We start from the raw sequence: 22814 nt of genomic DNA, 5'->3' as shown, positions 1-22814 counted from the left end.
TAGATACTCTGTCCATCCATCCAGTCCTTGCTTACTCAGTTCTTGACATGCACCTGCTTCTGAGCTAGGCTCAGAGGATGCAGTTACAGTCCCCGACCTCACGGTACTCAGTCTCATTGGGGATGTAGAAAGACACTGAATATGTGAGTAAGTGAATGAATGAATGAATGCCAAAAATTTCATTTTATATTTACATGAGGTGTCTTCCAGCCTGGATACATTGGCAGCCCTTGTCTTCTCTGAGTTCTAAAATTTGTGTTTCTAAGCCCATTTCCAAAGTATTTTAGCCATTTTAATTTCAGTATATAAAGTATCTGGGACCTCGTTTCCACCATCTGCACATTTATTGAACATGCTCAATGCTCCATCATTGTCTCATAACAACTGCCTGTACAAGAAAAGCCACCAAATCCAGTACGTGACTTTGCTGATGGTTTATTACCTTAAGGAAGAGGCTTACACATAGAAATTGAGCAATGAAAACCCTTCACATTGAGCAAACACGTTCCACGCTATACAGATCATGAGAAAAATGAGGACTGTTGTGAAACATGACAGATTGCCCAAGTGTTATTTTTCCTCTATTGGAATATTCTAAGACGTTTCCTCATGTGTAGTTTTTCAGTCACAAAAATGGCAGTAGGAATATTTAAATATTAAATCACAGTTTGAAAATAGATATATACATACATATATATACTCACACAGAGATACATAGTTGACTGTTATGATTCCCAGATATGCAGGGCTATCATTGTGGCTGCTTTGGATCAAGACAAGTTTGTAAAAAGCAGCGACATAGTTCAACGTAATAGGAGCTAGATTACTTCCCTGTAATTGCTATGGACACACAGTACAAGGCTAGCGAGATTATAGACAATCATGTCATTTGAATCTACTATCTTTGATAATTCTGAATCATTTTCAAAGTTAAAATTGCAGCTATTGTCAGTAAAGCTCCTCTTATAAAGGTCATGCCTTTTGATTTGGGGGACAGAATAACTAGGCGTAGCACAAGAAGAGATGGCTCAGGTATCAGACTATCCTGGGTTTCCAGTCTTGGTCTGCTGTTCACTAGCTGGTAAAACTTTGAGTACACTATTAAACTTCTGTGAGACTCAGATGATAATGCCATATTCTGTAGGTTTGCTGTGAGGATTAAATGAGATATGGCAGGAAAGCACCTTCCACAAGGCTTGGTGTATGCTAAGCGCTCATCAAATGCTTATGATAAGGTTTAGCAAGATTTAACTTGGTGAATTCCGGTCTCCCTCCCTTTTGCACACCTAAGCACACCTGAGTAATTCACTCTAAGTATGAATGTAAATTTCCTCAGCAAAGGTTAACTAACCCTTAGGGTACCTTTCCTTTGTCTCAGAACATATAGTTAACAAGGGACCACAGAGGTGATGATCTATTTGGTCTATTTGAAGCCCCTTGTAGATGTGATTCTCCAATAGGAGTCATTCAGGTCTTTTCTAGAGGCCTCCGCAAGAGCAGGGGCTGGTAGAATAAGCTGCTGTTTGAGCTCTAACTTTTTGGGGGCTGACTTCTCTTTTCCATTTATAAAATAGTGAAGAGATGCATACTCAAAATTGCTGTAACAATTAAATAAGATAATGAACGACTTAGCATAGTGCTTGGCACCAAGTAAACAATCAGTGGAGATTTTTTCCATTATATTTATTATTCTTAATTTTTATTGAATCAGGCCACACCATTGCAGGGAAATTCTGACTTAGAAAGAGCTTCATTACATTGGATCCAAATTTCCTTCTCCATGGCTTCAACCCATGAAGCCCTCCGGGCTCTGCATAAGATAGTTCCATTTCTCAAAACCAATGGCGACTGTGTTATTCTGACCACCTTCCTCCACCCATTGCCAGAATAATCCCTAGTTTCTCCAACCAGACTTCCTATGATCTTTGAAAGCTAAGTTCAGTTTCCCAAATTGAGATGCAAATTCAGTAAGAACCTAGCTCTTGGGTTTCCACTGAATTTCAAATGGAGTGAGCTGTTATCCAGCCTTGTAATTTGTAGATGGCAGGTGTTTTCACTCTCAGAAAATCTAACATGATTCACACTGACTTACAGAAGAGATCATTCATGGAGTGAATTCTCTTTATACAAGAATTCTTGCATATGCATACACAAATATATGTATACATACATATGCATTTCTTTAAAATATTAAATGTCTCTTTTGCTAAGGCACTTAATATAAAATTTTGACTGTTAAAATTCTATTTTCATGTAGCTTTGGAAGAAGAGAGCTTCAAATAAAAGTAGGAACACATGCACAACTTCCTGTATTCATCAAGTATTTAATGAGCACCACTGTATACCTTGCACTGGACTAGGTTTTGGGGAGGTCACAGTAAGGAGGATGTATTCCCAGTCCTTTTCCTCTTTAGGAATCTCTCTGCACACTGCACAGAATTCCCTGTGAATAACTACACAACATTCAATATGCAGCATTGGGTAAACAGAATCATCTTTTAAATGTGTGATGAGAGCTGGTTCTGATGGGAAAGAGGGGATAAGCTATAGGGAATTCTTGGATTTTTGTGTGTCCCATGTATTTTGGATGCTTAAGTACCTAAATTATCAGAAAATCAGATATTCTTGTCTTTTGAAAAGGAGCTACAAAGACTATAAGAGGGAAAAATGACATTGAAAAATCAAGCCACTTATTGCAATGTTTTCCTATTCTGACACATTTGGAAGCTCTAAAAACGGGGAAAATATGGGTTATAAAGACAGTCCAATTTCGATCTGAATCCTAACTTTCCCACTCACCAGCTGGGTGACTCTGGTCAAGTTTTCTCACCTCTATGAGCTTCCGTTTCACATTTGTAAGAACAGAAATAATAATGGGAACTTCTCAACATCGTTGTGAAGATTCAGTGAGCTAATATATGCAAAGCACTGAGAGCAATGTCTGGCACAGAAAAGGCCCTAAATAAAAGAATTCTAACAGTAAATATTATATTTTACTAATACAATAAATAATAGCCTGATATTCATTAACAATAACCTTTTCCTTTTAGCTTCAACCTCTTCAGCTTTAAACCTTTGTTAAGTCTATTTCTGTTTCTAAACAACTGGTAAACCTCCATCTTCCTACCAGAAAACTGGCCATTTGGTCAGCAGAACCAAAGGCTGTGAAATGAGTCTCTGCAATAGATGTGTCCTGAGCAGGGGGGCCCCTGGAGTCCCACAGCCTCCAGCTCTAGAGGTCACCCCAGGCTGCTACCAAGTAGACCCACTTCTTGGTTTGACCCACACCCCTATCTGAACCTGTCATGGTCATTTCAGTGGGTCTGACATGGTCTGCAGCTGGATGTCTCAAGGCTCTGTAAGAGTAGAGGAATGTTCCAGGGCACCACTCTCAGGGGCCAGACAGGCTAATCCAGAGGCCTTACCAATTCCTGTGAACCCCAAGCAGGACAAGGGAGAAGATTCAAGGAAGAGCCTGGCCAACTGCCCAAGGCCCTGCCAGTCAGCAGCTGATTCAGTGTGAGAGTCAATTGGTCCTTCTGAAATGGGCTGACCTTTCCCTGTCTCTGGAGTGTTAACTGGGGGCTTTTCCCATCAATAAGAATGTTTATCAAATTTTATTTCTCACTGGGATAAACCTAATCTGTACCCTTCACAGTGCAGGGGTGAAGAGAAACTTAACCTCAACAATGCCCAGGTTAATGGATACAACTTTCCATTAAAAATCAAAATCAAGCAACTATTCACCTCACTTGGCAAATATTTGATGACCTTGGGGTGCACACATATTTGGAATCAGTATAGTTTTGGTGTGCTGATGTCAGAATTACCCATTACAGTACCTCTTGGCAGGCTCCAAATAATAGATTATTCTATTGTTCCAAATTCCATCTATTCATCTGAATGGACCCAAAGAGTCTTGTGGTTTGTCATCTGAAGAAGAAATTAGTGATATTAGAAGTCTACCCGATTCCATTTCTTGGGATTTAGGCAAGATCCAGCAGGACTTCTAGTGACTTGGAAAGGCTGGATCAGGCTTGGGTGTAGTCCAGAACAGCTAGAGACAGGCATTTTTCTTTAGAGTAGATGCTGAATGATGTCAAGGAGAAAACTCATAGTATGGGCCTGAGCAGCACCGTCAGGAGTCATTTGAGTGGTTAGAGACAGAAAAGGAGGCCAAGGGTCCAGATCAGGGTAACTAAGGCTCATTGGTGAAAAGTTATTGGCCATAAGGGCTGACTGCTTTGCAGGCATTGGGTCAGTCCCCAAGACCCAAGATCTGTGCCTGCCTAGTTGGCAATTTCTGAGAAGTCAGGGTAAGATTCCAAGTCAGCAAAGATGTCATTGGGATTCCTACAGCTCAGGTTACAGAAGCAGGCATTAATCCATAGGACCTGGCGGGAGAAACCAAGCCCATCAGGACACTGGAAGGACACACTGATGGTCTTAGACTTGTAGGGGATGCAGCACCTGTTGTCCATGCAAACTCCACAGTACTTGGGTTGATAGGAGCGTCTGCTGACGCAGCCCGCAAGGGTGAAGTTCATGGATGCCTCTGGCTGGTACACAGCCAGACACTTCTTCCCTGCCTGAAGGAAAGGAAAGGAAATTTCAGTGGGGGTGCTCAGAGAATGGACAACCACCTTCTTCCCCTGAGCTCCCAGTTTTTCCCTTCTCACTATGTGGGAGCATTCCACCTTACTTTCAGCTTCACAGCATCCTCAAGCAAGGAGGGGCAACAGCAAACACGGTGAGATCCAGCATACCGCACAGGGGTAAATGGAGGACCACAGAGGAAAATGTTTTGTTTGGGTTGTATCTCACAGCCTGCAGTTTCTCTTTTGTCCTGCATTTTTGTCTTGCCTATGGCCAGTCGTTCATCATGGTTTCACCAACATGGGGAGCCTATGTAGCTCCTTCATCCAAGCAAGTTCCCCTGGCTAGCTAGTGGCAGAACTGGCATCGGGACTCCACGCTCAGGGGACACGCTTTGCCCTAACCTCCCCGCCTGCCTTTGCTTCTCGTGGCCTTTCACACGTACCTTTAATATTCAATGGATTCAAATGGATTGACATTATTTAAAGGTAATGCTACCTTCCACTGGGCTATGGGTCACTTGAGATTTGCTGTTCTTTCTGTGTCTCTGTGGTATAATTCCATGCCTAGTACAGAGTAGGCACTTACTAAACCCATTGGATTGAGGGTTCTCAGGGTCTACTGTGTAAACAGTATGCTAGATCTAGGCTGTATGGCGGCATGAAGCTTGCCCAATTTGGGAAACCCTCTGAGGGCACATAATTCTGGAAAAAAATTGGTTGGAAATCAAAATTGGTTTGGACTTGCATTATGTGGTCCGGTAATTGTAGAGCCGTCTCACTCAGCTTAGGACCTTTGTTTACTGTCATTCTTCTGCAGCTGGTACCTTTTCCATGTACGTTTTCAGTTAAGAGATGTCTGTGGAATGCTTACTGTATACTAAGTGCAGAAAATACAAAAGCTAGTATTACAGGGAAAAATAATCAGAGAGGAAGAAGAAGAAAGAAGAGGAGAAGAAGGAGAAGGAAGAAGAAAAATGGATCCAGTTGATCAATATATAGATGACTGGAGAAGGTGTCTAGGGGATGAGGAGTGACGTTGGATGTCTGAAGAGGATCACAGGAAGCTGTGCTGTCTTTTCTACATGGGAGGCAAACCTGTCCTCAACATCCCTGAGAAACCATCAGCATTCCAAAAATGGAATAACTGTTGAATTTTTTGTTTTACTTTGTTTTTCGTGTGACAAAAGGCTGACCACTCCTAAGGCATGATTGAGGGGGACTTGAATTAGATAAATCAGATCCACTTTTAACTCTGAGACCGGGGCTCAAGCTAATGAGTGGCCCAATTTTCTTTGATGTTTATTTTAATTATCTTGGATTCTTAAAGCTGAAAGGGATTTCAGAGATCAACTCCAATATGTTAATGGTGAGGGAATGGGGGCTCAGTGATGAGCAGAGATTGGCCACAGGCACGTGCAATTAATGCAAGTAGACATTTGACTCTAGGGGTCCTGAGCCTCATTTAGTGCTCTCTGTACACCCAGTGTGGCTGCTGTGTGTGGGTGGGCTGGCACAGGAGTGAAGGGAGGATGGAAATTGGTAAGGATCCCTCAGAATCATTATAGAGGACCACTCCTGAGGGTCCCTGAGGTTTCTCCGGAGTGATCCTGATTCTAATAATATGATACCTACCAAAGCTTCCATGGACTGAAATTCACAATGCACCAATCTGGTGACCTGCATTATCTGAAATAGCTGTTACACCAGACCTACCAGGTGAGCTTAACTATTCCCACTTTACAAATGCTCCCCACGAGGAAGTTCAGGAGCCAGGCTCAAACCCAGGTTTCTCTGCTTGTGAAGTCTAGACGTCCACCCCTGCTCTGGACCCACCTTAATGAGTGTACGGATGTCCACATCGCATGGCCGCAGGTTGCAGAGGCGGCTCTCTTGCTCAGGCCAGCACTGGGCGTTAACATTGGAGATCCGAGTGGAGACCCCCAGGCCACAGCTGGTGGAACAAGGGCTCCAGGGGCTTGTGTAGGCTATGCAGTTCCTGTGCCACGGCTCCACCTCACCCACAGCATCTGTGTGTGGGGACCAGAATCCACATGAATCTACAGCTCCCACCAGCCCCAACCCTCACCTTCATCACACTAAGGTCTGCGGTCCCCAGAACTCACGAGAACAGAGAAATTGGCTGTCCCTCCCCACAGGGCAGCAAGTTGGCTTCTAACCAGCAAAGGTACCCAGGGAGTGGAGGACATGTTCTGAGCTCCTTGTATGTTTCTGATCAAAAGAGGCAGTGCGGAAGCATGGGAGGAAACCCATCTTTAGAGACAGGTGGACCCAAGTTCAAATTCTGCTCTGCCATCTACAAGCTGTGTGATCTTAGATAACCCACCCTGGGCCTGTCTCCCTGTTAGAAAAATAACAGCTGCCTGTGGGGCTGGCAATACAATCCTAGGGCCTAGATTTTTACTGAGTATGCATCAAGCATCTTGCTAGGTGCTGGGAATAGGACTTTTTTTTTTTTTTTGAGACAGAGTTTCACTCTTGTTGCCCAGGCTGGAGTGCAGTGGTGCAATCTCAGCTCACTGCAACCTCTACCTCCTGGGTTTTAAGCTATTCTCCTGCCTCAGCCTCCCAAGTAGCTGAGATTACAGGCATGGGCCACCATGCCTGGCTAATTTTGTATTTTTAGTAGAGACGAGGTTTCACCATGTTGCTCAGGCTGGTCTCAAACTCCTGACCTCAGGTGATCCACCCACCTCAGCCTGCCAAAGTGTTGGGATTACAGGCATAAGCCACCGTGCCTGACCAGGAATAAGAGTTTTAAAAGACATTCTCCTGCCTCTGCAGAGAGAAAGTTTATTTGGGGGAAGTTCGAAGGCAAGTAGCTACATCCCAGAACCTAACATTTTGTCGCAGTGATGCCGAGGGCATAGTGGGTAAGAGGGCATACAGGCTTCTTTGGGAGGCCAAAGCAGGTGGATCACTTGAGGTCAGGAGTTTGAGACTAGCCTGGCCAACATGTTGAAACCCCACTTCTACTAAAAAATACACAAATTAGCCAAGCGTGGTGGCATGTGCTGTAATCCCAGCTACTTAGGAGGTTCAGTCACAAGAACTGCTTGATCTGGGAGGCAGAGGTTGCAGTGAGCCGAGATCACGCCCCTGCACTCCAGCCTGGTCTAAAAAGCAAGACTCTGTCTCAAAAAAAAAAAAAAAAAAAAAGGACATACAAGCTTCAGAGTCAAATCACCAGGGTTCAACTGGCAGCACTGCTACTTGCTGGCTATGTGACTTCCAATAAGCTAGCTCACACCTCCTTGCCTCAGGATCCCCACCTGCAGATGGGGTTGGCTATCACATCTCTTTCCAGTGCTGTGATAGAAAAGATGACTTCACACCTATGAAAGCACCCAAGCTGTCCCCGGCCTTCAGTAAGCTAAAGCCCTTAGTTAATGTGAGTCTGTGTGGTCATTTGACTGTCAGCCAACTCAACTACCCACTCTTGGATGGTCCTATTGATGCATGTATCTCTCGCATCTAGAAGATAGTAGGTGCTCTCTAACTATCTGAAAAACGGAAAATGGTAGTGAGCTCGAGACCAAAGCAAGTTAAAAGCTGTTAAGACAGAACTGCCCACAGAAAGATGGAACAAGATGCAGTGGAGAGGAGGCCTATCCCATCCAAATGCACATGAGCATGAGGAGAGGAGGGAACAGGCAGACAGGGAAGGGATGGAAAGACAGAAGCTCAGAGAGAAGAGAAAGAAAGAAGGAGAGGAGGACAGAGAAAAAGAGTGTGTGGGTGTGAGAGAGAGAAAGAAACGGGGAAGGTAATAAAAGTAATAAAAAGAATGAGGGGAGGGAAAGAGAGGGGAAAAGATAAACAGAAAAGAAGAGAAATCTAACTAGGATTAGAAAGAGAAAGAGGAAAGGTAAGTCAGTTCCTCTAAGCTTATAGGTGTGCAGGGAACATTGATGAATGAATTCAGGAATCACTGAGTGAGAGGAGACACCTGAAACAGGAGGCATCCAAGGACAGGAGGGGCAGGGCTGACAGGAGCTGGAGCTGCAAGCATCTTGGGAGGTGATGGGTAGGGAATTGCCCAGGAGGATAAAGAGGCTTTGGTTTTTGGGTCGCCTCGGCTAGGCAGGGGCTCCGCTTGTGCTCGGTCAGAACGGGGTCACTGGGCCACACACAATGGCAGACAGCTTCTGCCTCCCTGCTCCCCTGTGACCCTTGTGTGGCCCTGCTGGGGAGGTGGTGGTGGGACAGCTGCCTTGCTGCCCTGGGGCTGCTGGGGACAAAGCTTTCCTCAACGCCTCCTCCTATCCTCACAGGACTGCTTCTTTTTAGCAATTTTCTCTCCTAGGGTGCATTTGGCAGTGTCTGGAGGTGATTTTAGTTGTCACATCTCTGAGGGAGAGGATGTTTCTGGCATCTAGTGGGTAGAGGCTAGGGATTAGATTGCTGGGATTTAGTAGCCATGCATTAGATTGCTACTAAACATCCTCCAATGCACATGACAACCCCACCACAAAGCATTCTTTCATCCAAGATGTTGACAGTGCCGAGCTTCAGAAATCCTGCCCCACACCGTCCCTGAGCAATCTTCAGTATATATAATTTTTTTAAAAAAAACTACCAATACTCTTAGAACTCCCACTCTATTGCCATTTTTCCACTGCTCTCTACTGGTTGCCTCATAAGCACTTTCCTCTAGAAATGTCCTCATCTGCTGCCTGCCATGGCATCAGATGCTCCTGGTTTTCTTCATACATCCCAACCCTCCTCTCTGTTTCCCCATGCCTCCTCTTATTCTGCTCACCCTTCACATGTCAGCATTCCCAGACCTCTGCCTCAGACCCCCTCTGTCTCACTGTGGATGTTACCCTCAGGCCATCCTAGCCATCACCACCAGCAGATCCAAGCAGATGACTTCAGAGCTCTCCTATTTCGTCTCCTTCCTCCCCATAAAGAGAAACTGGAAGCTCCTCTTAAGATCCCATGGGCAGGGCACTCTGCCTTAAACTCAGTCTGTTTCAAACAAAGTAGGTCTCCCTTGGCCCAAATGTGCTCCTTCTCTTGTATTTGATCCTAGGCAATGGCAAGCCCTGGGAGTCAGCCTCTGTCCCTCTTTCTTCTTCACTCCATGCATTAGATTGACATTAAGACCTTCAGTCTTACTCAAGCAATGCCTCTTGTGTCTGTTCCTTCTTTGCCTCTATTCCCACTGCCCTAGTTCAGATCCTCATTAGCCCATCCATCTATCCACCCACACACCCATTCATCCATCCATCCACCCTCCATCCATCCATCCATTAATTGATCCATCCATCATTCACCTATTTGTCCATCATCTATCCATCCAATCATCCATTTATTTATACATCTATCTACCTATTCATCCATCCATCCATTAAATTCATCCATTCATCCATCCATCCATCCATTCATCCATCCATCTGTCCCCTCATCTACTTATTTGTACATCATCCATCCATCCATCCATCCATCCTCCATTCATCCATTAATTGATGCATCCATCATTCACCCATTTGTCCATCATCTGTCCATCCAATCATCCAATTTTTTATACATCCGTCTATCTATTCATCCATCTGTCCATTTATCTATTCATCCATCTGTCCATTTATCAATTCATCCATCCATCCATTCATCCATACATCTGTCCACTCATCTAGTTATTTGTACATATATCCATCCATCCATCCATCCATCCATCCATCCATCCATCCATCCATCTATTCATACATTCATCTATCTATTCATCTATCCACCCATCTACCCACCCATCTATCTATTTATACACCTATCCATCAATTCATCTATCCACTCATCAATCCACCCATCTATTCATACATCCACCTATTTATCCATCCATCTATTAATCCACCCATTCATTCATCATCCATCCATTCATCCATCCGTCATCCACCTATTCATCCATCATCTATCCATCCACTCATCCCTCTATTTATACATTCATCTATCTATTTATCCATCCATCTCTTCACCAATCCATCCATCCATCCATCCACCCACCTATCTATCTATTCATCCATCTATTTATCTATTCATTCATCCATCTACTCACCCATCAGTATGACAAACATTAATTGGATACCTGCTAAGTGTATGGCACTGGGCTAGATTCCAGTAAGCAGCAGTGAAACAATTGGGCCTGTCCCCACCCTTCTTTTCCAGGGCTTCCTCTTATCTGGTTTACCTGGCTGAAATCTCACCTGCCCACTCATCGCCATAGCAAGGGGGAAGCCCCAAGTCATCATGAAGCTTCTACTAGACCCATCTCCTCTTGCTCATACCTCCTCTCCTCAGGTACCCACATACCTACCCTTCTTCCACCACCCATCCCTAACTCTTTAGTAGGATAATAATGGATTGCACTTTTAGGGCTTTTTTCTTTGCAAAGCACTCCTCATTTTATGCTGGGAGGATCCCACAGCACAGACTAGATAGATAGGATTATTTCTGTTTTACAGTTGGGGAAATAGGGTCTCAGGGGAGGTATGACTTTCTCAAGGTCACAAAGCTAGTAGGTAGTGGACTGGGGAATGAGTCACTCTATGGTGGTCAGAGCTCCAGGAGGGTCCACAACCCATTTGTAGGGTCCCAACCCCAGCCCACTTGGGCCCACACCCACCGAAGGCTCCTGTGTCACGGGGTGCGGTCTTGCGTGGCCTCTTGGCGTCTTCCTCACACACCCACTGCTCACAGCAGCGGCCAGGTATGCTCACGCGCCGCGGGTGGGGGCACCAGAGACGCGGGGGGCGCACTCGGAGGCACAGTGGTGTGCAGCCCACCGCACCGTCGATGCACGTGCAGTTGTACTTGCAGTTAGGCTGGAAGGACTGGCCGTTGCTGTAGCGCACCCCGTCCAGGACGCAGCCCACACCGACCACCTCTGCAAACACAGGCGGCGGGTCAGGCCCAGTGGCCTTGGTGCCCCTGGCTGGCCCAGCTGCCTTTATAGGGGCTCCATGTGGACCACACCCCAATCCCGGGGATGGCTCCCAGCATGGAGGAGGAACAGAGGCACAAAGGCAAAGGCAGGGAGGTGTGAGAGCGCACAGGGCAGGGCTGAGTGTTTGGTGGGACTTCAGCAAAGGGAGTGCAGGAGTTTCTTTATAGCTTCAGCCAGCACCCAGGGAGTGGAGGGATGCAGCATCCCAAGGGACGACTTGGCTGGCTTGCTCTCTGCAGGGTCCCCAGCACCAGGCACAAAGCCTGGTACTGACAAAGACCTGCCGTTAGGGCTCATGGTTCTGAAGGTGACGGACTTGTAAAAAAAGCTAGAACACTTCGAAACACATGTTCCATTCATTCCATACACATTCATGGAGCCTTCTAGGTGCTGGGGACTCAATAGTGAACAAAACAGACAAAAGACATGCCCTCAAAGAGCTTATGCTGTGGAAAGGTCATATGGAATGTTGGCAGTTACAAGTGTCTGGGAGAAAAGTGGAGCAGGGAGGGGGAGTTGGGAGGGGGGAGACAGTTGCAAATTTATTAATAACCCTTTCCCTGTTTAGAAAAAAAAAGTTCAGCTAGCTGCCAGAGCTCATTTAATTTTACATAAACACACTTTTTGAGGTTGAAGCAAATCTGACTGATTTTCCATGTAAAACTAAAATATAAAAACTGTTTCTTGGAGTTCTTTCTAAACAGAACTAACATCAGAATTGTCTGAATCATCAGAATAATCTATTTCAGAAAAATCAGATTCGTCAAGTGAATCCCAGCCAACTGTTGAAGAACAATTACGCATAGGAATGCTGGGTTTTCTAGGATTTGACATTTTCACTGATCGAGAATTACTATATTTTGTAAATGGAAATACCACTACTAAAAAAACACAATGCTGTAAATAGAATGATATCTTTTGTTTTTCAAAGTTGGTATTCTAGAATGATGTGAATAGAATAATAAAAGTGAGATATTTTGTGGCAAAGTTATTTTGGGGTAAATGCTGCAGCCTGTAGTGCTGCTGGTGAGTATTCTCAGCGCAAACGGGAATAGGGTTAAATCAGGTGGATGGGGTAGGCCTCACTGGGTGACGATGCTCAGCAAAGCCTGAAGGGAGTGAGGAAGGAAGCCAGCCCAGGGGTTGGGGGAGGAGCTTTCCAGGTAGGGAGGGGCCCACTTAAGTAAAAAGACCACAGGTGGGAGCAAGCCTGGGCTGCAGGAGAGGTCTGAGGAGGGGAGACAAGAAGGAAAAGGGAAGGAGAGGAGGTCAGAGAAGGCTTCCTTGTAGAGCAAGTGCAAAGCTGTTAGAGCTTAGCACATAGTAGGTGCTCAGTAAGCAACTGCTGAATGAATGATAAAAAGTATGCTTTGCAAGAACACTCATGGTGCTGAGTTGAGGATAGATCAGAGGGCAAAGGTAGCATGGGGGACCACCCTGAGACCCAGGTGGGAGGGAGCAGTCTGAAGCCAGAAAGAGAAGAGCTCGTCTTCCAGACAGATTTGGAAGGAGAGCTGTCAGGACTTACTGACAGAGGGGCTGTGCGGGGGAGAAGAGAGGAGTTAAGAAGGAGGAAGATGCTCTGTCCTCTTTGGACAAGCAGAGTTTCGGTCGGGTGGACTCAAGTGTTCTCCATTATGCGCGAGATGCCTGGTTGACAACCAAGTGGCCATGTGGAGTTAGTTATGCCAGTTTGGAGTCAGGGATAGTTGGGTACTTCCGGGCCAGATGTCACCCTTGACACCATGCTCTCTCTGGAGGACAGCTTCTGGAAATGCAGGTAGAGAGCCCCGGACATCATGAGTGGCCACCCAAGGAGGAGCAGTTTGGAATCTGCAGTGGGCCAACAGTTCTGTCCTTCAGGGTTTGCCTGAAGGTGGCTATTAATAATATTAATAATCCTAATGTCTAGCAGGCATGAAGGTTTTCAAAGTACTGTCTCTGTTATTGGATACTGGGTCTCCTCTGTATTGTGCATTGCATTACTTATTTTATTCTATACAGAAACACTATCACATTATCATCTTTGTCTTTATATATAGCAAAACAAAGTCTCAGTAAGGTGAAGACACGTCGCGTCCAAGGTGACCACAACGGGAAGCAGAATCCCGGTTTGTGTGAACCTTGCTGCGGCTACTGTTTTTCTTGGGGTGCGGTTATCCGTGCAGAAGGTGCAGAAAGGAAAGATACTAACATCAACTGACCCTCTGATCTAGTGCCAGGTATCATCTGATACATTATCTCATTCAGTTCCCCCAATGACTTCATGAAGAGAGTTTTATTTTTCTCCTTTGATGGACAGGGAAGCTCTCAGAGAGGTTAAATGATTCGTTTGTTCAAGGTCACGAAACTGTTGAATGATACAGCTGGGACTCAAACCCAGGAGACCTGACTCCACAGCTCATTTCCTGCCACCAGACACCAGTGAAGGAGGGGACAGAGGAAGGCAAAAAAAGCAGAGGAAGCGCTGGGTGAATCACTCATCTTTGCATTCTGAGTCACCCTGCCTCTGCCTGCACGCTGTCTCTCCAGGAAGAGTGTGTGTGTGTGTGTGTGTGTGTGTGTGTGTAGAAGGGAGTGGGCTAAGCCCTGGACTCTGCCCCTGCATGTGGAGACTTTGAAGGGAGAGGTCAGTGCTAGATGCCCGGAGTCCCCAGCACAGTGGCTTTCCCCACCAGCTGCACAGGGGAACTCCAGGGGAACCTGGGGAGCTTTCAAAAATTGTGATTCTCATGCCAGGCCTCAGAATATGGGGGTGAACCTGGGTGTCAGCATTCTTCTTTTGTTGATCACCATATTTTTAAAGCTCCCCAGGTGAATCCTGTTTGCAGCTAAGGTTGAAAACCACTGCAGCTAGAAGGCACTCCAGTCTCTCTCCTTGGAGCTTTGGATGGGGAAGTGAGATACTGCTACTGGCTCTGACCAGCCTGCCCACCACAGGCTAGTGGGATGCATGATGGCTGCAGATGGTCCCGTCAGCTGACTCATTCACTTTCTAACTAATCAAAGGTGAAATGGTGAAGCCAGTTGGGTTTCCTTCACCACCTCCTATCTAATCTCAGATCTGCAAGTGCAGGTGAGATCGAGTTAGCTTTCTTCTTACTGAAGCACTTTCAGGAATTCAAGTCAACTTGCTCTGCCATTGGGGCCTTCCCTCCCTTCCCACACCTCCCATGGACCGTCAGCTCACGCTGTCAGCAGGGACAGTGGGCCACGCCTTGTAGCTCTGTTTGTGTTTGCGGCCTCACCTATGTTTAATGTGTGAAGAATCAATGGAGGGATGGATGGATGGGAGCTGGGGTGAGCTCTACTCTTTATTCAGCTCCTGCCATGTAGCAGGCACTTGACATTCTAACCACCCAGAGATATAAACTTTCTTTGTCATGTTTTCCTTGAAGAAGAAACTGAGACTTAAAAAGCTAAGTAGTTCGCCTAAAGTCATAGTACTAGTGAGTGATGATGCTGGGATTCCAGCTTGATTGTCTAGGTCCAAAGAGCATGCATGAGTTTACTACTCCCTCACTCTTCAGTATGGGGGATCTAGGCCAGGAGCTAGACCTGCTCCCTCCTCTAAAGGTGGCCGTGAATAAGACTGAGGTAACTTTCTTTGCAAGCCAAGCCAAGAGCAGCCAATCACTTTTATTTTTATTTTTTTGGCATTTCCTTATTTATTCTGCAGCAACCATGTGAGGTTAGTTTTATCAGGCTCCTTAAGAGATGTGCACATGGTCACGTAGCTAGTAAGTGGCAGAGCCAGGATCTAAAACCCAAGTCTGTCAGCCTGTAAATATCATAATCCTTCCACCAAACCACACTGCCCTCAGGCCTGACCCAGCTTCATTTAAACGTAGAGTAGTGTTTGTACAACTGAAATAGCCAAACGATGTAACTGAGAGGTCACCCTCTGCCCACAGATGTATTTAGTTTGGCCCACAGAGTGGTTTTAAAAATATTTTTGAATGTATTGCCAATGTTTACAAATCATACACAAATCTATATACCTGGATTCTCTTGAAAACTAAGTATGCTGAACAAGACCTAGCTTTTTTCTGCTTGGCCACAGTGGCTGGGCCCAGTAGGGTGATCTCTCTGAGAGCAGGGCTTGCACACACCAGATTGCCATTGTCCCCATCATACTCTGTTTGAGTTACATAAGCCAGGGTTGCAATTGCGCATTTTTATTACCTGCCTTGTTCTGGTCTAATTACATGCAAATCTTCAAGGACAGATTTAGCCTGTCCTAGGAACTGTCCATTGGCTTAGCTGACCATTTGTGGAAAAATTGTTTCTTAGAGGAACCCTTTGTTCTGTTTACCCTCTGGCCCAGAGGTGTATTCTTTTGCAGACCCCACACTCTCTTATTTCCTGCATTAGGGTCTCATGAATTCAGACACTATGGTAGCACTTCTGGGAACATGTTCAACAGAGCACTAGTGAGTTGTGTGTGTGCACATGTGGGCACATTGTGTGATGTGTATATGTATAACTGTGTGTTTGTGTGTGTGTGTGTGTAGTGTAATGGGTGGGTAAGAAACTATCCGACTGAAAAAATTTAGTATTAAATACATCTAAAAAATTTATTATGATGCTTAGGATACCTCTCTTTTGGAGTTTGGCAATGGACATGAAAATTTGAAGCCTCTGAGAATTTCTATAGCTCCTGGTTAGCTTTATTTATCTCAATGCTTGTAAAACTTCATGACCAGGGAACCATTGGTAGGTGTAAAATCTATTACAATCTCCTTTGGCCTACAGTTTTTGTTTTTTTCAAATAAAAGGAAAGGAAGTACACAGAAGCCCATGGTGTTGGGAAGTTAAGTGGCTATACTGGGTCAAGGCAGGACCTAAGATGCAGAGATAGGGGATGAGGAGGACAGGGAAGGGGGTTTTCCAGGCCACTGGTGGGGAAGGCAGGCAGAACAGGCAGTTTCTGGGTTCACACAATCTTTGGATCCATGACAGAACATCTATAAATGAGTGGTGCCTGGCAGATGACAAGATCTCAATACAGCTTTAGAGATTAATGCAATGGTAGTGAACAGAATTATCTTTTTAATGACCTTGAAGAACAGTTTTTACTGGCAGAATAAATTATGAGACAGGCTCATATAACTGGAGGTGGTTCTAGTGTAAGAAGTCCGGGCCAGGTTTCCCTACCTGGGTTAAGGGGAGGGAACAGATGACTGAGTATATTAGCAGCAATTCTTGAACTTTAGCATGCATGAGAATCACCTGGGAGTCTTGTTAAAGGACTAGATCCTCATTCCCACTTCCAGAGACTCTGATTCAACAAGTCTGGGGTGGGGCTCAGGAATAATATTTATAACCAACACATCAGATGATTCTGAGCAGGTGATGCTGCAAGTTCTCTTTGAACATACCATTTATGTGGCTGCTAATGAGTTTCAGTAAAAGAAGAAAAATTAGAAAGATGGGAGAAGTGGGATGGTTATTCACAGAAAGCCAAAGACACAAGGATTGGTGTGAAAGTTGAAGTATGAACCAATGATAAAAGAGAAGAAACTGTCATAAATTAACCATGAGGTTCAGATAAAACAAAACTGTCTGACTGCAAATGATGTACGTAATCCTCATTGACAATCCACCTCAAAAAATATAATGGTTAGCTGAGGATGAGAGACTACGTTGTGTGTGACTATGTGATAGGGTGTATATGAAGTCATAGATAAGGGGAAGGCTTGATTCAGCACTAAGGGAAGAAGGGAGTTTTTGGGTTTATGAGACTTTGTGGAAGTTTTCAGAAGTTAGGCTGCTGCATCATAATACCTAGTTAGCTCTCTTAATCTGATGAGTCATATATTTTGGGTAATGCTTACACAATTCAAGGAAATACAAGTCCAGACAGAAGCAGGAGGTCAGAAAGTTTCATAAAGGAGGTGTCTTGGAACAAAAAAGGATAGAATCCCCTTGATGGAGCACTTAAAGACCAAAGAAAACAACAACCAACAACAACAACAACAACAACTACCTCCAAACAGGAGGATATCAGAATACACCAAGGATAAAGAAAAAGCAAAGGCCATTAGAAAGTCCAGGAAAAACAAAAAGCATCATAAGGAAGGAAATTCAAACAAGTACATGATCTCATATTGCAGTGAACAATATTTACACAGTCATAATATTGTAAATACTGATGATTGTATAACCAAAAATTATGGCAATGTTATTTGGAAGGTAGGGGTATATAAGGTGGTATTGAGGAGCTAAATCATCAGCTATCTTAGAATATTAATATATTATCCAAAAATTGATATATCAAGGCAATTAAGATACAGCAGAAGACATACATTTTATAGTAGCAACTATATATATATAGTAGTACTACTATATAGTAGTTACTATATAACTACTGTTATATAGTAGTTATATATATATAACTACTGTTATATAGTAGTTATATATATATAACTACTGTTATATAGTAGTTATATATATATAACTACTGTTATATAGTAGTTATATATATATAACTACTGTTATATAGTAGTTATATATATATAACTACTGTTATATAGTAGTTATATATATATAACTACTGTTATATAGTAGTTATATATATATAACTACTGTTATATAGTAGTTATATATATATAACTACTGTTATATAGTAGTTATATATATATAACTACTGTTATATAGTAGTTGTATATATAACTACTGTTATATAGTAGTTATATATATATAACTACTGTTATATAGTAGTTATATATATATAACTACTGTTATATAGTAGTTATATATATATAACTACTGTTATATAGTAGTTATATATATATAATTACTATATATAGTATATATAGTATATATAACTACTACATATAGTGTATGTATAGTATATATAGTATATATAACTACTACATATAGTGTATGTATAGTATATATAGTATATATAACTACTATATATAGTGTATATATAGTATATTTAACTACTCTATATAGTGTATATATAGTATATTTAACTACTCTATATAGTGTATATATAGTATATTTAACTACTATATATAGTGTATATATAGTATATTTAACTACTATATATAGTATATATAGTATATTTCCCCCTGTGAAAACTGTTCTTCAAGGTCATTAAAAAGACAATATATATAGTGTATATATATATATAATATACTATATATAGTATATATAGTAGTTATATATACTATATATAGTATATATAGTAGTTATATATACTATATATAGTATATATAGTAGTTATATATACTTATATAGTATATATAGTACTATAGTACATATACTATATAGTATCTACAGTAGTTATATATACTATATATACACTATATATAGTAGTTATATAGTACCATAGTGTATATACTATATATACACTATATAACAGTAGTTATATATATAACTACTATATATCAGTAGTTATATATATAACTACTATATATCAGTAGTTATATAGTAACTACTATATATCAGTAGTTATATAGTAACTACTATATATCAGTGGTTATATAGTAACTACTATATAGTATATAGTAACTATATACTATATAGTAGTATAGTTACTACTATAAAAGTTTCTAGTTATTTCAGAAGAAATAACTAGAAAATTAAAGTGACTGTAGTAACTGAGAAATGTAGGTAGCTAGTGGGAAGGGATGACTGCAGGCTGCTGATTTTCATTCTTTCAAGGCTATTGGATTTTTAAAACCATCTTGTTTTAATTTACAGTATTAGCAAAATAGCTGGAGTTCTGTAGTATGCTGGTGTGTCTTAGTAGGCCATGGACATTTGTTAAAATGTCCCACCACTAAGAGAACAAAACCAGGCTTAGGTATTTCATGGCGTCTCCCTCTTCCCTGGGGACAGCCACGAATGTGCCTCCAGGACTGAGAATAAAGCAAGAAGCAAAGTTCTGGAGGCGAGAGTAGTGCAGGCATCCTTCCCTCCCCTTCCCAGGAAGGGCCCAGCCTCTGGCCTCTGATCATGGGGTGTATCTCCTGCTGAACAGAAGCCTGGCCAGGTGAAAGGCTGTGGGGGTGCCAAGGGAGAGGGGTTTGGGGCCAGAGCTGGGGGTGCTCAGGGGCTGGTCAGAAGGTATGGAGGGACTCACTTACGTGCACACACTCCTATTGCGTACCTCGGGCGGTCCCCGCTGTAGTCACAGTAGAGGCCCCGGTGGGGGTCACAGATGGCAGCCTCTGTGCAGTTGTCCCCAAGCTGCTGAGCGCACATCTTACAGCATTCACAGCCATCTGTGACGAGGCTGACCCCCAGCGGGCAGCGGGGTGGGGACGGCGGGCACTCACATGGCCACTTGCAGAATTGGGGGCGTGAGGAGGTGTCCTCCAGTGGAGCTGGGGTAAAGTCCATGGTTGTAGGTGCTGGAGAGAGGGCCTGCGGGGGGAGGGCAGAGGGAAAGGGGGGCTGCTGAGGCAGGGGTTTCAACGCCTGAAGGGCCCTGCCATTGCATTCCTGTCCTCATGCTGTTCAAAAGGTTTTCATAAAATTATTTTTTCTATCATGCTTTTGATAGCCAAACATCTCCTTTATTCTCAATAAAACAAATAGAACAGAGAAGACCAACATGCAGTGAAGTTAAACCAATTGCCCGAATCCTTCCGCTGGTCAGCGGTGGGGCCCAAATTCCACATCAGCCCCTGCTCCTTTCCTTTCTTGAGTGATTGTCCCTGCAGCCCCGAGGTAAGTGAGGTGGCCTCACTTTACAGGGAGGAAGCCGAGGCCCTGAGCAGGTGGAAGCTGGCTGTGAGTCATGTGGCTGCGCGGGGCTTGGATCCCATGGCTCTTCTGTGACGACCTGCAGGGCCAGTTCCTTCACTCACCAAGAGTTCTTAAGGCCTCTCTGAGTCAGAGGACTCCTGTTTAACACCGGTTTCGGTCCGCTGACCTATTATTTTTTTTTCTCCTCTGAGTATCTGGAAAGGGCTGGCGTGGTGCAGCGGCAGGTATTCAACCTTATAACTCCTGGCAGCTACATGGGCCCCAGCCCTTGGGGAATGAGTTGCGCTTCCTTTGCCAGCACAAGCCCTGCATGGAGAAGCCCTTTTATTTTGCTCTCAGGGCAATGAGACGCCCCCACCCAACACATACACACTCCGCTCTACCAACCCGCACTCCTCCCCAGCATCCCCATTACCGTCCCCCAGCCAACAGCTTCATCTTTATTTTGGCAAATATGATGAACACAACAAGAGGCCAGCTGGGAAGGGAAACCAAGGCCCTAAGAGCTGCCCAGGCCTGAGGAGCAGCAGATGGAGATGCCTGGGTGTCTGAGTGCAGGAGCTTCAAGCTGCCTGTATCTTCAGCACCCAGTCACCTGCCGTTCCATCTGGTTGCCCCCCTGAATACCATCTGTGCCCTTTGCTCTATCTCGAAGGAGACCTGGGCCTACCAGAGGAAGAGAATCGCCTGAGGACACAGGAGCGGGGTCTGGAGCCAGGCTCTGAGTCAGTCCTCCCACTCCTGGGCAGGCCATGGAGCATCCTGCCCAGCACTTCTCGTCCTTGACGGCTGAGTTCTTAAGTAAGCAGAGGAGAATCCAGGGTTTCTGTGGGACTGGGGCAGGGAGCTGGCTGGGCTCTGGGCTGCTCCCTCCATCTGGAAGCAGAGGAGCCTGCTTTGTGGGATTATAGATCTGCTTTCCACTCTGAACACCAGGCTCCGGTGCTGAGCTATTCAGACAAATTCTTTCCTCCTTTACAGGGGAGGAAAGCAAGACCCAAAGAGACAGATAGACACTCCCAGAATGACACAGTTCACAGCAAGGCCAAGATGCAAATTAATCTCCTAACTCTCATTGCAACAGCTTTTACTTTTGCCTCCTCTGGGTTCTTTCATTCACTCAACAGACATTTGCAGAGTTAGCTCATAGTCTCTCTTAAGTTTTAGACATTTGAAGATAAGCGTTAAAGGTCCCTATGATTGGGGAACCCACAGCTTATGGGAGAGGCAAGTATTAGAGGTGATTTACTACAACTCGAGGGATTTACTACACAAAGTGCTGGGCGTTCCAAGGAGGCATGGAAGCTCTCTGAACATCAGGGAAGTAACTGCTCTGCCCAGGAGAGTGGGATCCACTCTTGCACCTTGAAGGACCAGGGATGAGGAGAGTGGTTCAGATGAATTTCTGAATTAGTCTGACTAGGCTCTGAGCCTGGCGCACAATAAATGTAGTAAATATTGATGCAATAAATAAAGCCCTTGCAAGTCAACAGACAAAACCCGACTTGAAGCTTTCATCTCCCATAGGCTTGATTTCAGGACTTGGTCAAATCCACCCTTTCCCTACCTGAAGGCTGCTGTGATGCAGTTCCCTGTGGCTGAGAGGCCCTTCCTATCTTTTCACCTGGGGCCCCTTTCTCTGGGCGGACTCTCCCGACTCGCTGACCTGTGTGTGCCTGGCTTTCCCTTAAGTCATTAGGCAGGCTCAGAAATTAGACATTTGTGTGTTGGGAGGTGAATGCCGGTGAACTCCATGGGGTGAGTGCAGGGTGGGGCATGCCCCCACAGAGTGCCTGCACAGTGCCAGTCTTCACTGGGGACATATGGGTGGCTTCTCTGTTATGGCCCAGACAGACACCAGAATGGCCAAAAAAAATCTTGCCTGCAGCCCCCTGCAGGGAAAAAGGCTCTGTGGGCGATGTGGCCTTGGAAGGCCTTGCTGGTGGGGAACAGAGAGCTCTTGGGGTTGGCAGTGCTGGGTGGTTCACCGAGGAGGCACTAGTTAGTTTGCGCTTGTTCATGTTTCCTCAAAAACACAACAGGATGCAAGAAAACCCTACATTTCCAAATCAGTAAACACACACACACACACACACACACCCCTCTTTTTGACTTTGGGGAGAGATGTTTCCTTGTTAGGCCATGACTCTAGAAGTCTCAGAGCCTCATGAGCATTAGCAGACCATCTCTCAGAGCCACTACACTCAGGACGTGCCCTTGGCAGAGGAAATAAAGATGGCCTCTCCTCCAGGAAGCCTTCCCTGCCCTTGCCTCGCTCACTGGAATGTGAACTTGGAAAGGGCAGAGCCCGGGCCTTGCATCTCTCTGTGTGCCTCAAACACAGCACAGGGCACACAGTAGGGCTTCATATGTATTGATTGGTGAAATGGATGAATAGGAGCTTGTCGGCTAAAAAGGCTTTGATATCTGTGATATTCAAGGCATCATGTACTGGAACCTCTCCTCTGGCCCTAAGTTTGAGTGTCAAGAAAAGAACATGCAACCTGAGACAGTCCGACGTACGTTCTTTCCAT

The 22814-nt window shown here is 44.5% G+C and overlaps 1 protein-coding gene across 2 annotated transcripts in view; it reads right to left on the bottom strand.

Annotated features, from left to right (window-relative positions):
- Window positions 1-419: 419 nt before the first annotated feature.
- Window positions 420-22814, bottom strand: part of CCN4 (cellular communication network factor 4) — a 41560-nt gene continuing 19165 nt past the window's right edge. The window contains exons 2-5 of one of the 2 annotated variants that reach the window (XM_054499552.2): window positions 19656-19935; window positions 11236-11496; window positions 6432-6625; window positions 420-4589 (exon numbers count right to left, since the gene is read on the bottom strand). In XM_054499552.2, the coding sequence (XP_054355527.2) occupies window positions 4290-4589; window positions 6432-6625; window positions 11236-11496; window positions 19656-19935 (1035 nt within the window). In that variant the 3' untranslated portion in view covers window positions 420-4289. The remainder of the gene's footprint in view (window positions 4590-6431; window positions 6626-11235; window positions 11497-19655; window positions 19936-22814) is intronic. The other variant, XM_063669095.1, reaches the window with a different exon arrangement.

Source organism: Pongo pygmaeus, chromosome 7, assembly GCF_028885625.2.
Source record: "Pongo pygmaeus isolate AG05252 chromosome 7, NHGRI_mPonPyg2-v2.0_pri, whole genome shotgun sequence".
NCBI lineage: Eukaryota > Metazoa > Chordata > Mammalia > Primates > Hominidae > Pongo > Pongo pygmaeus.
The sequence above is the reverse complement of the archived record's forward strand: the minus strand, read 5'-3'. Positions and strand labels throughout refer to the sequence as shown.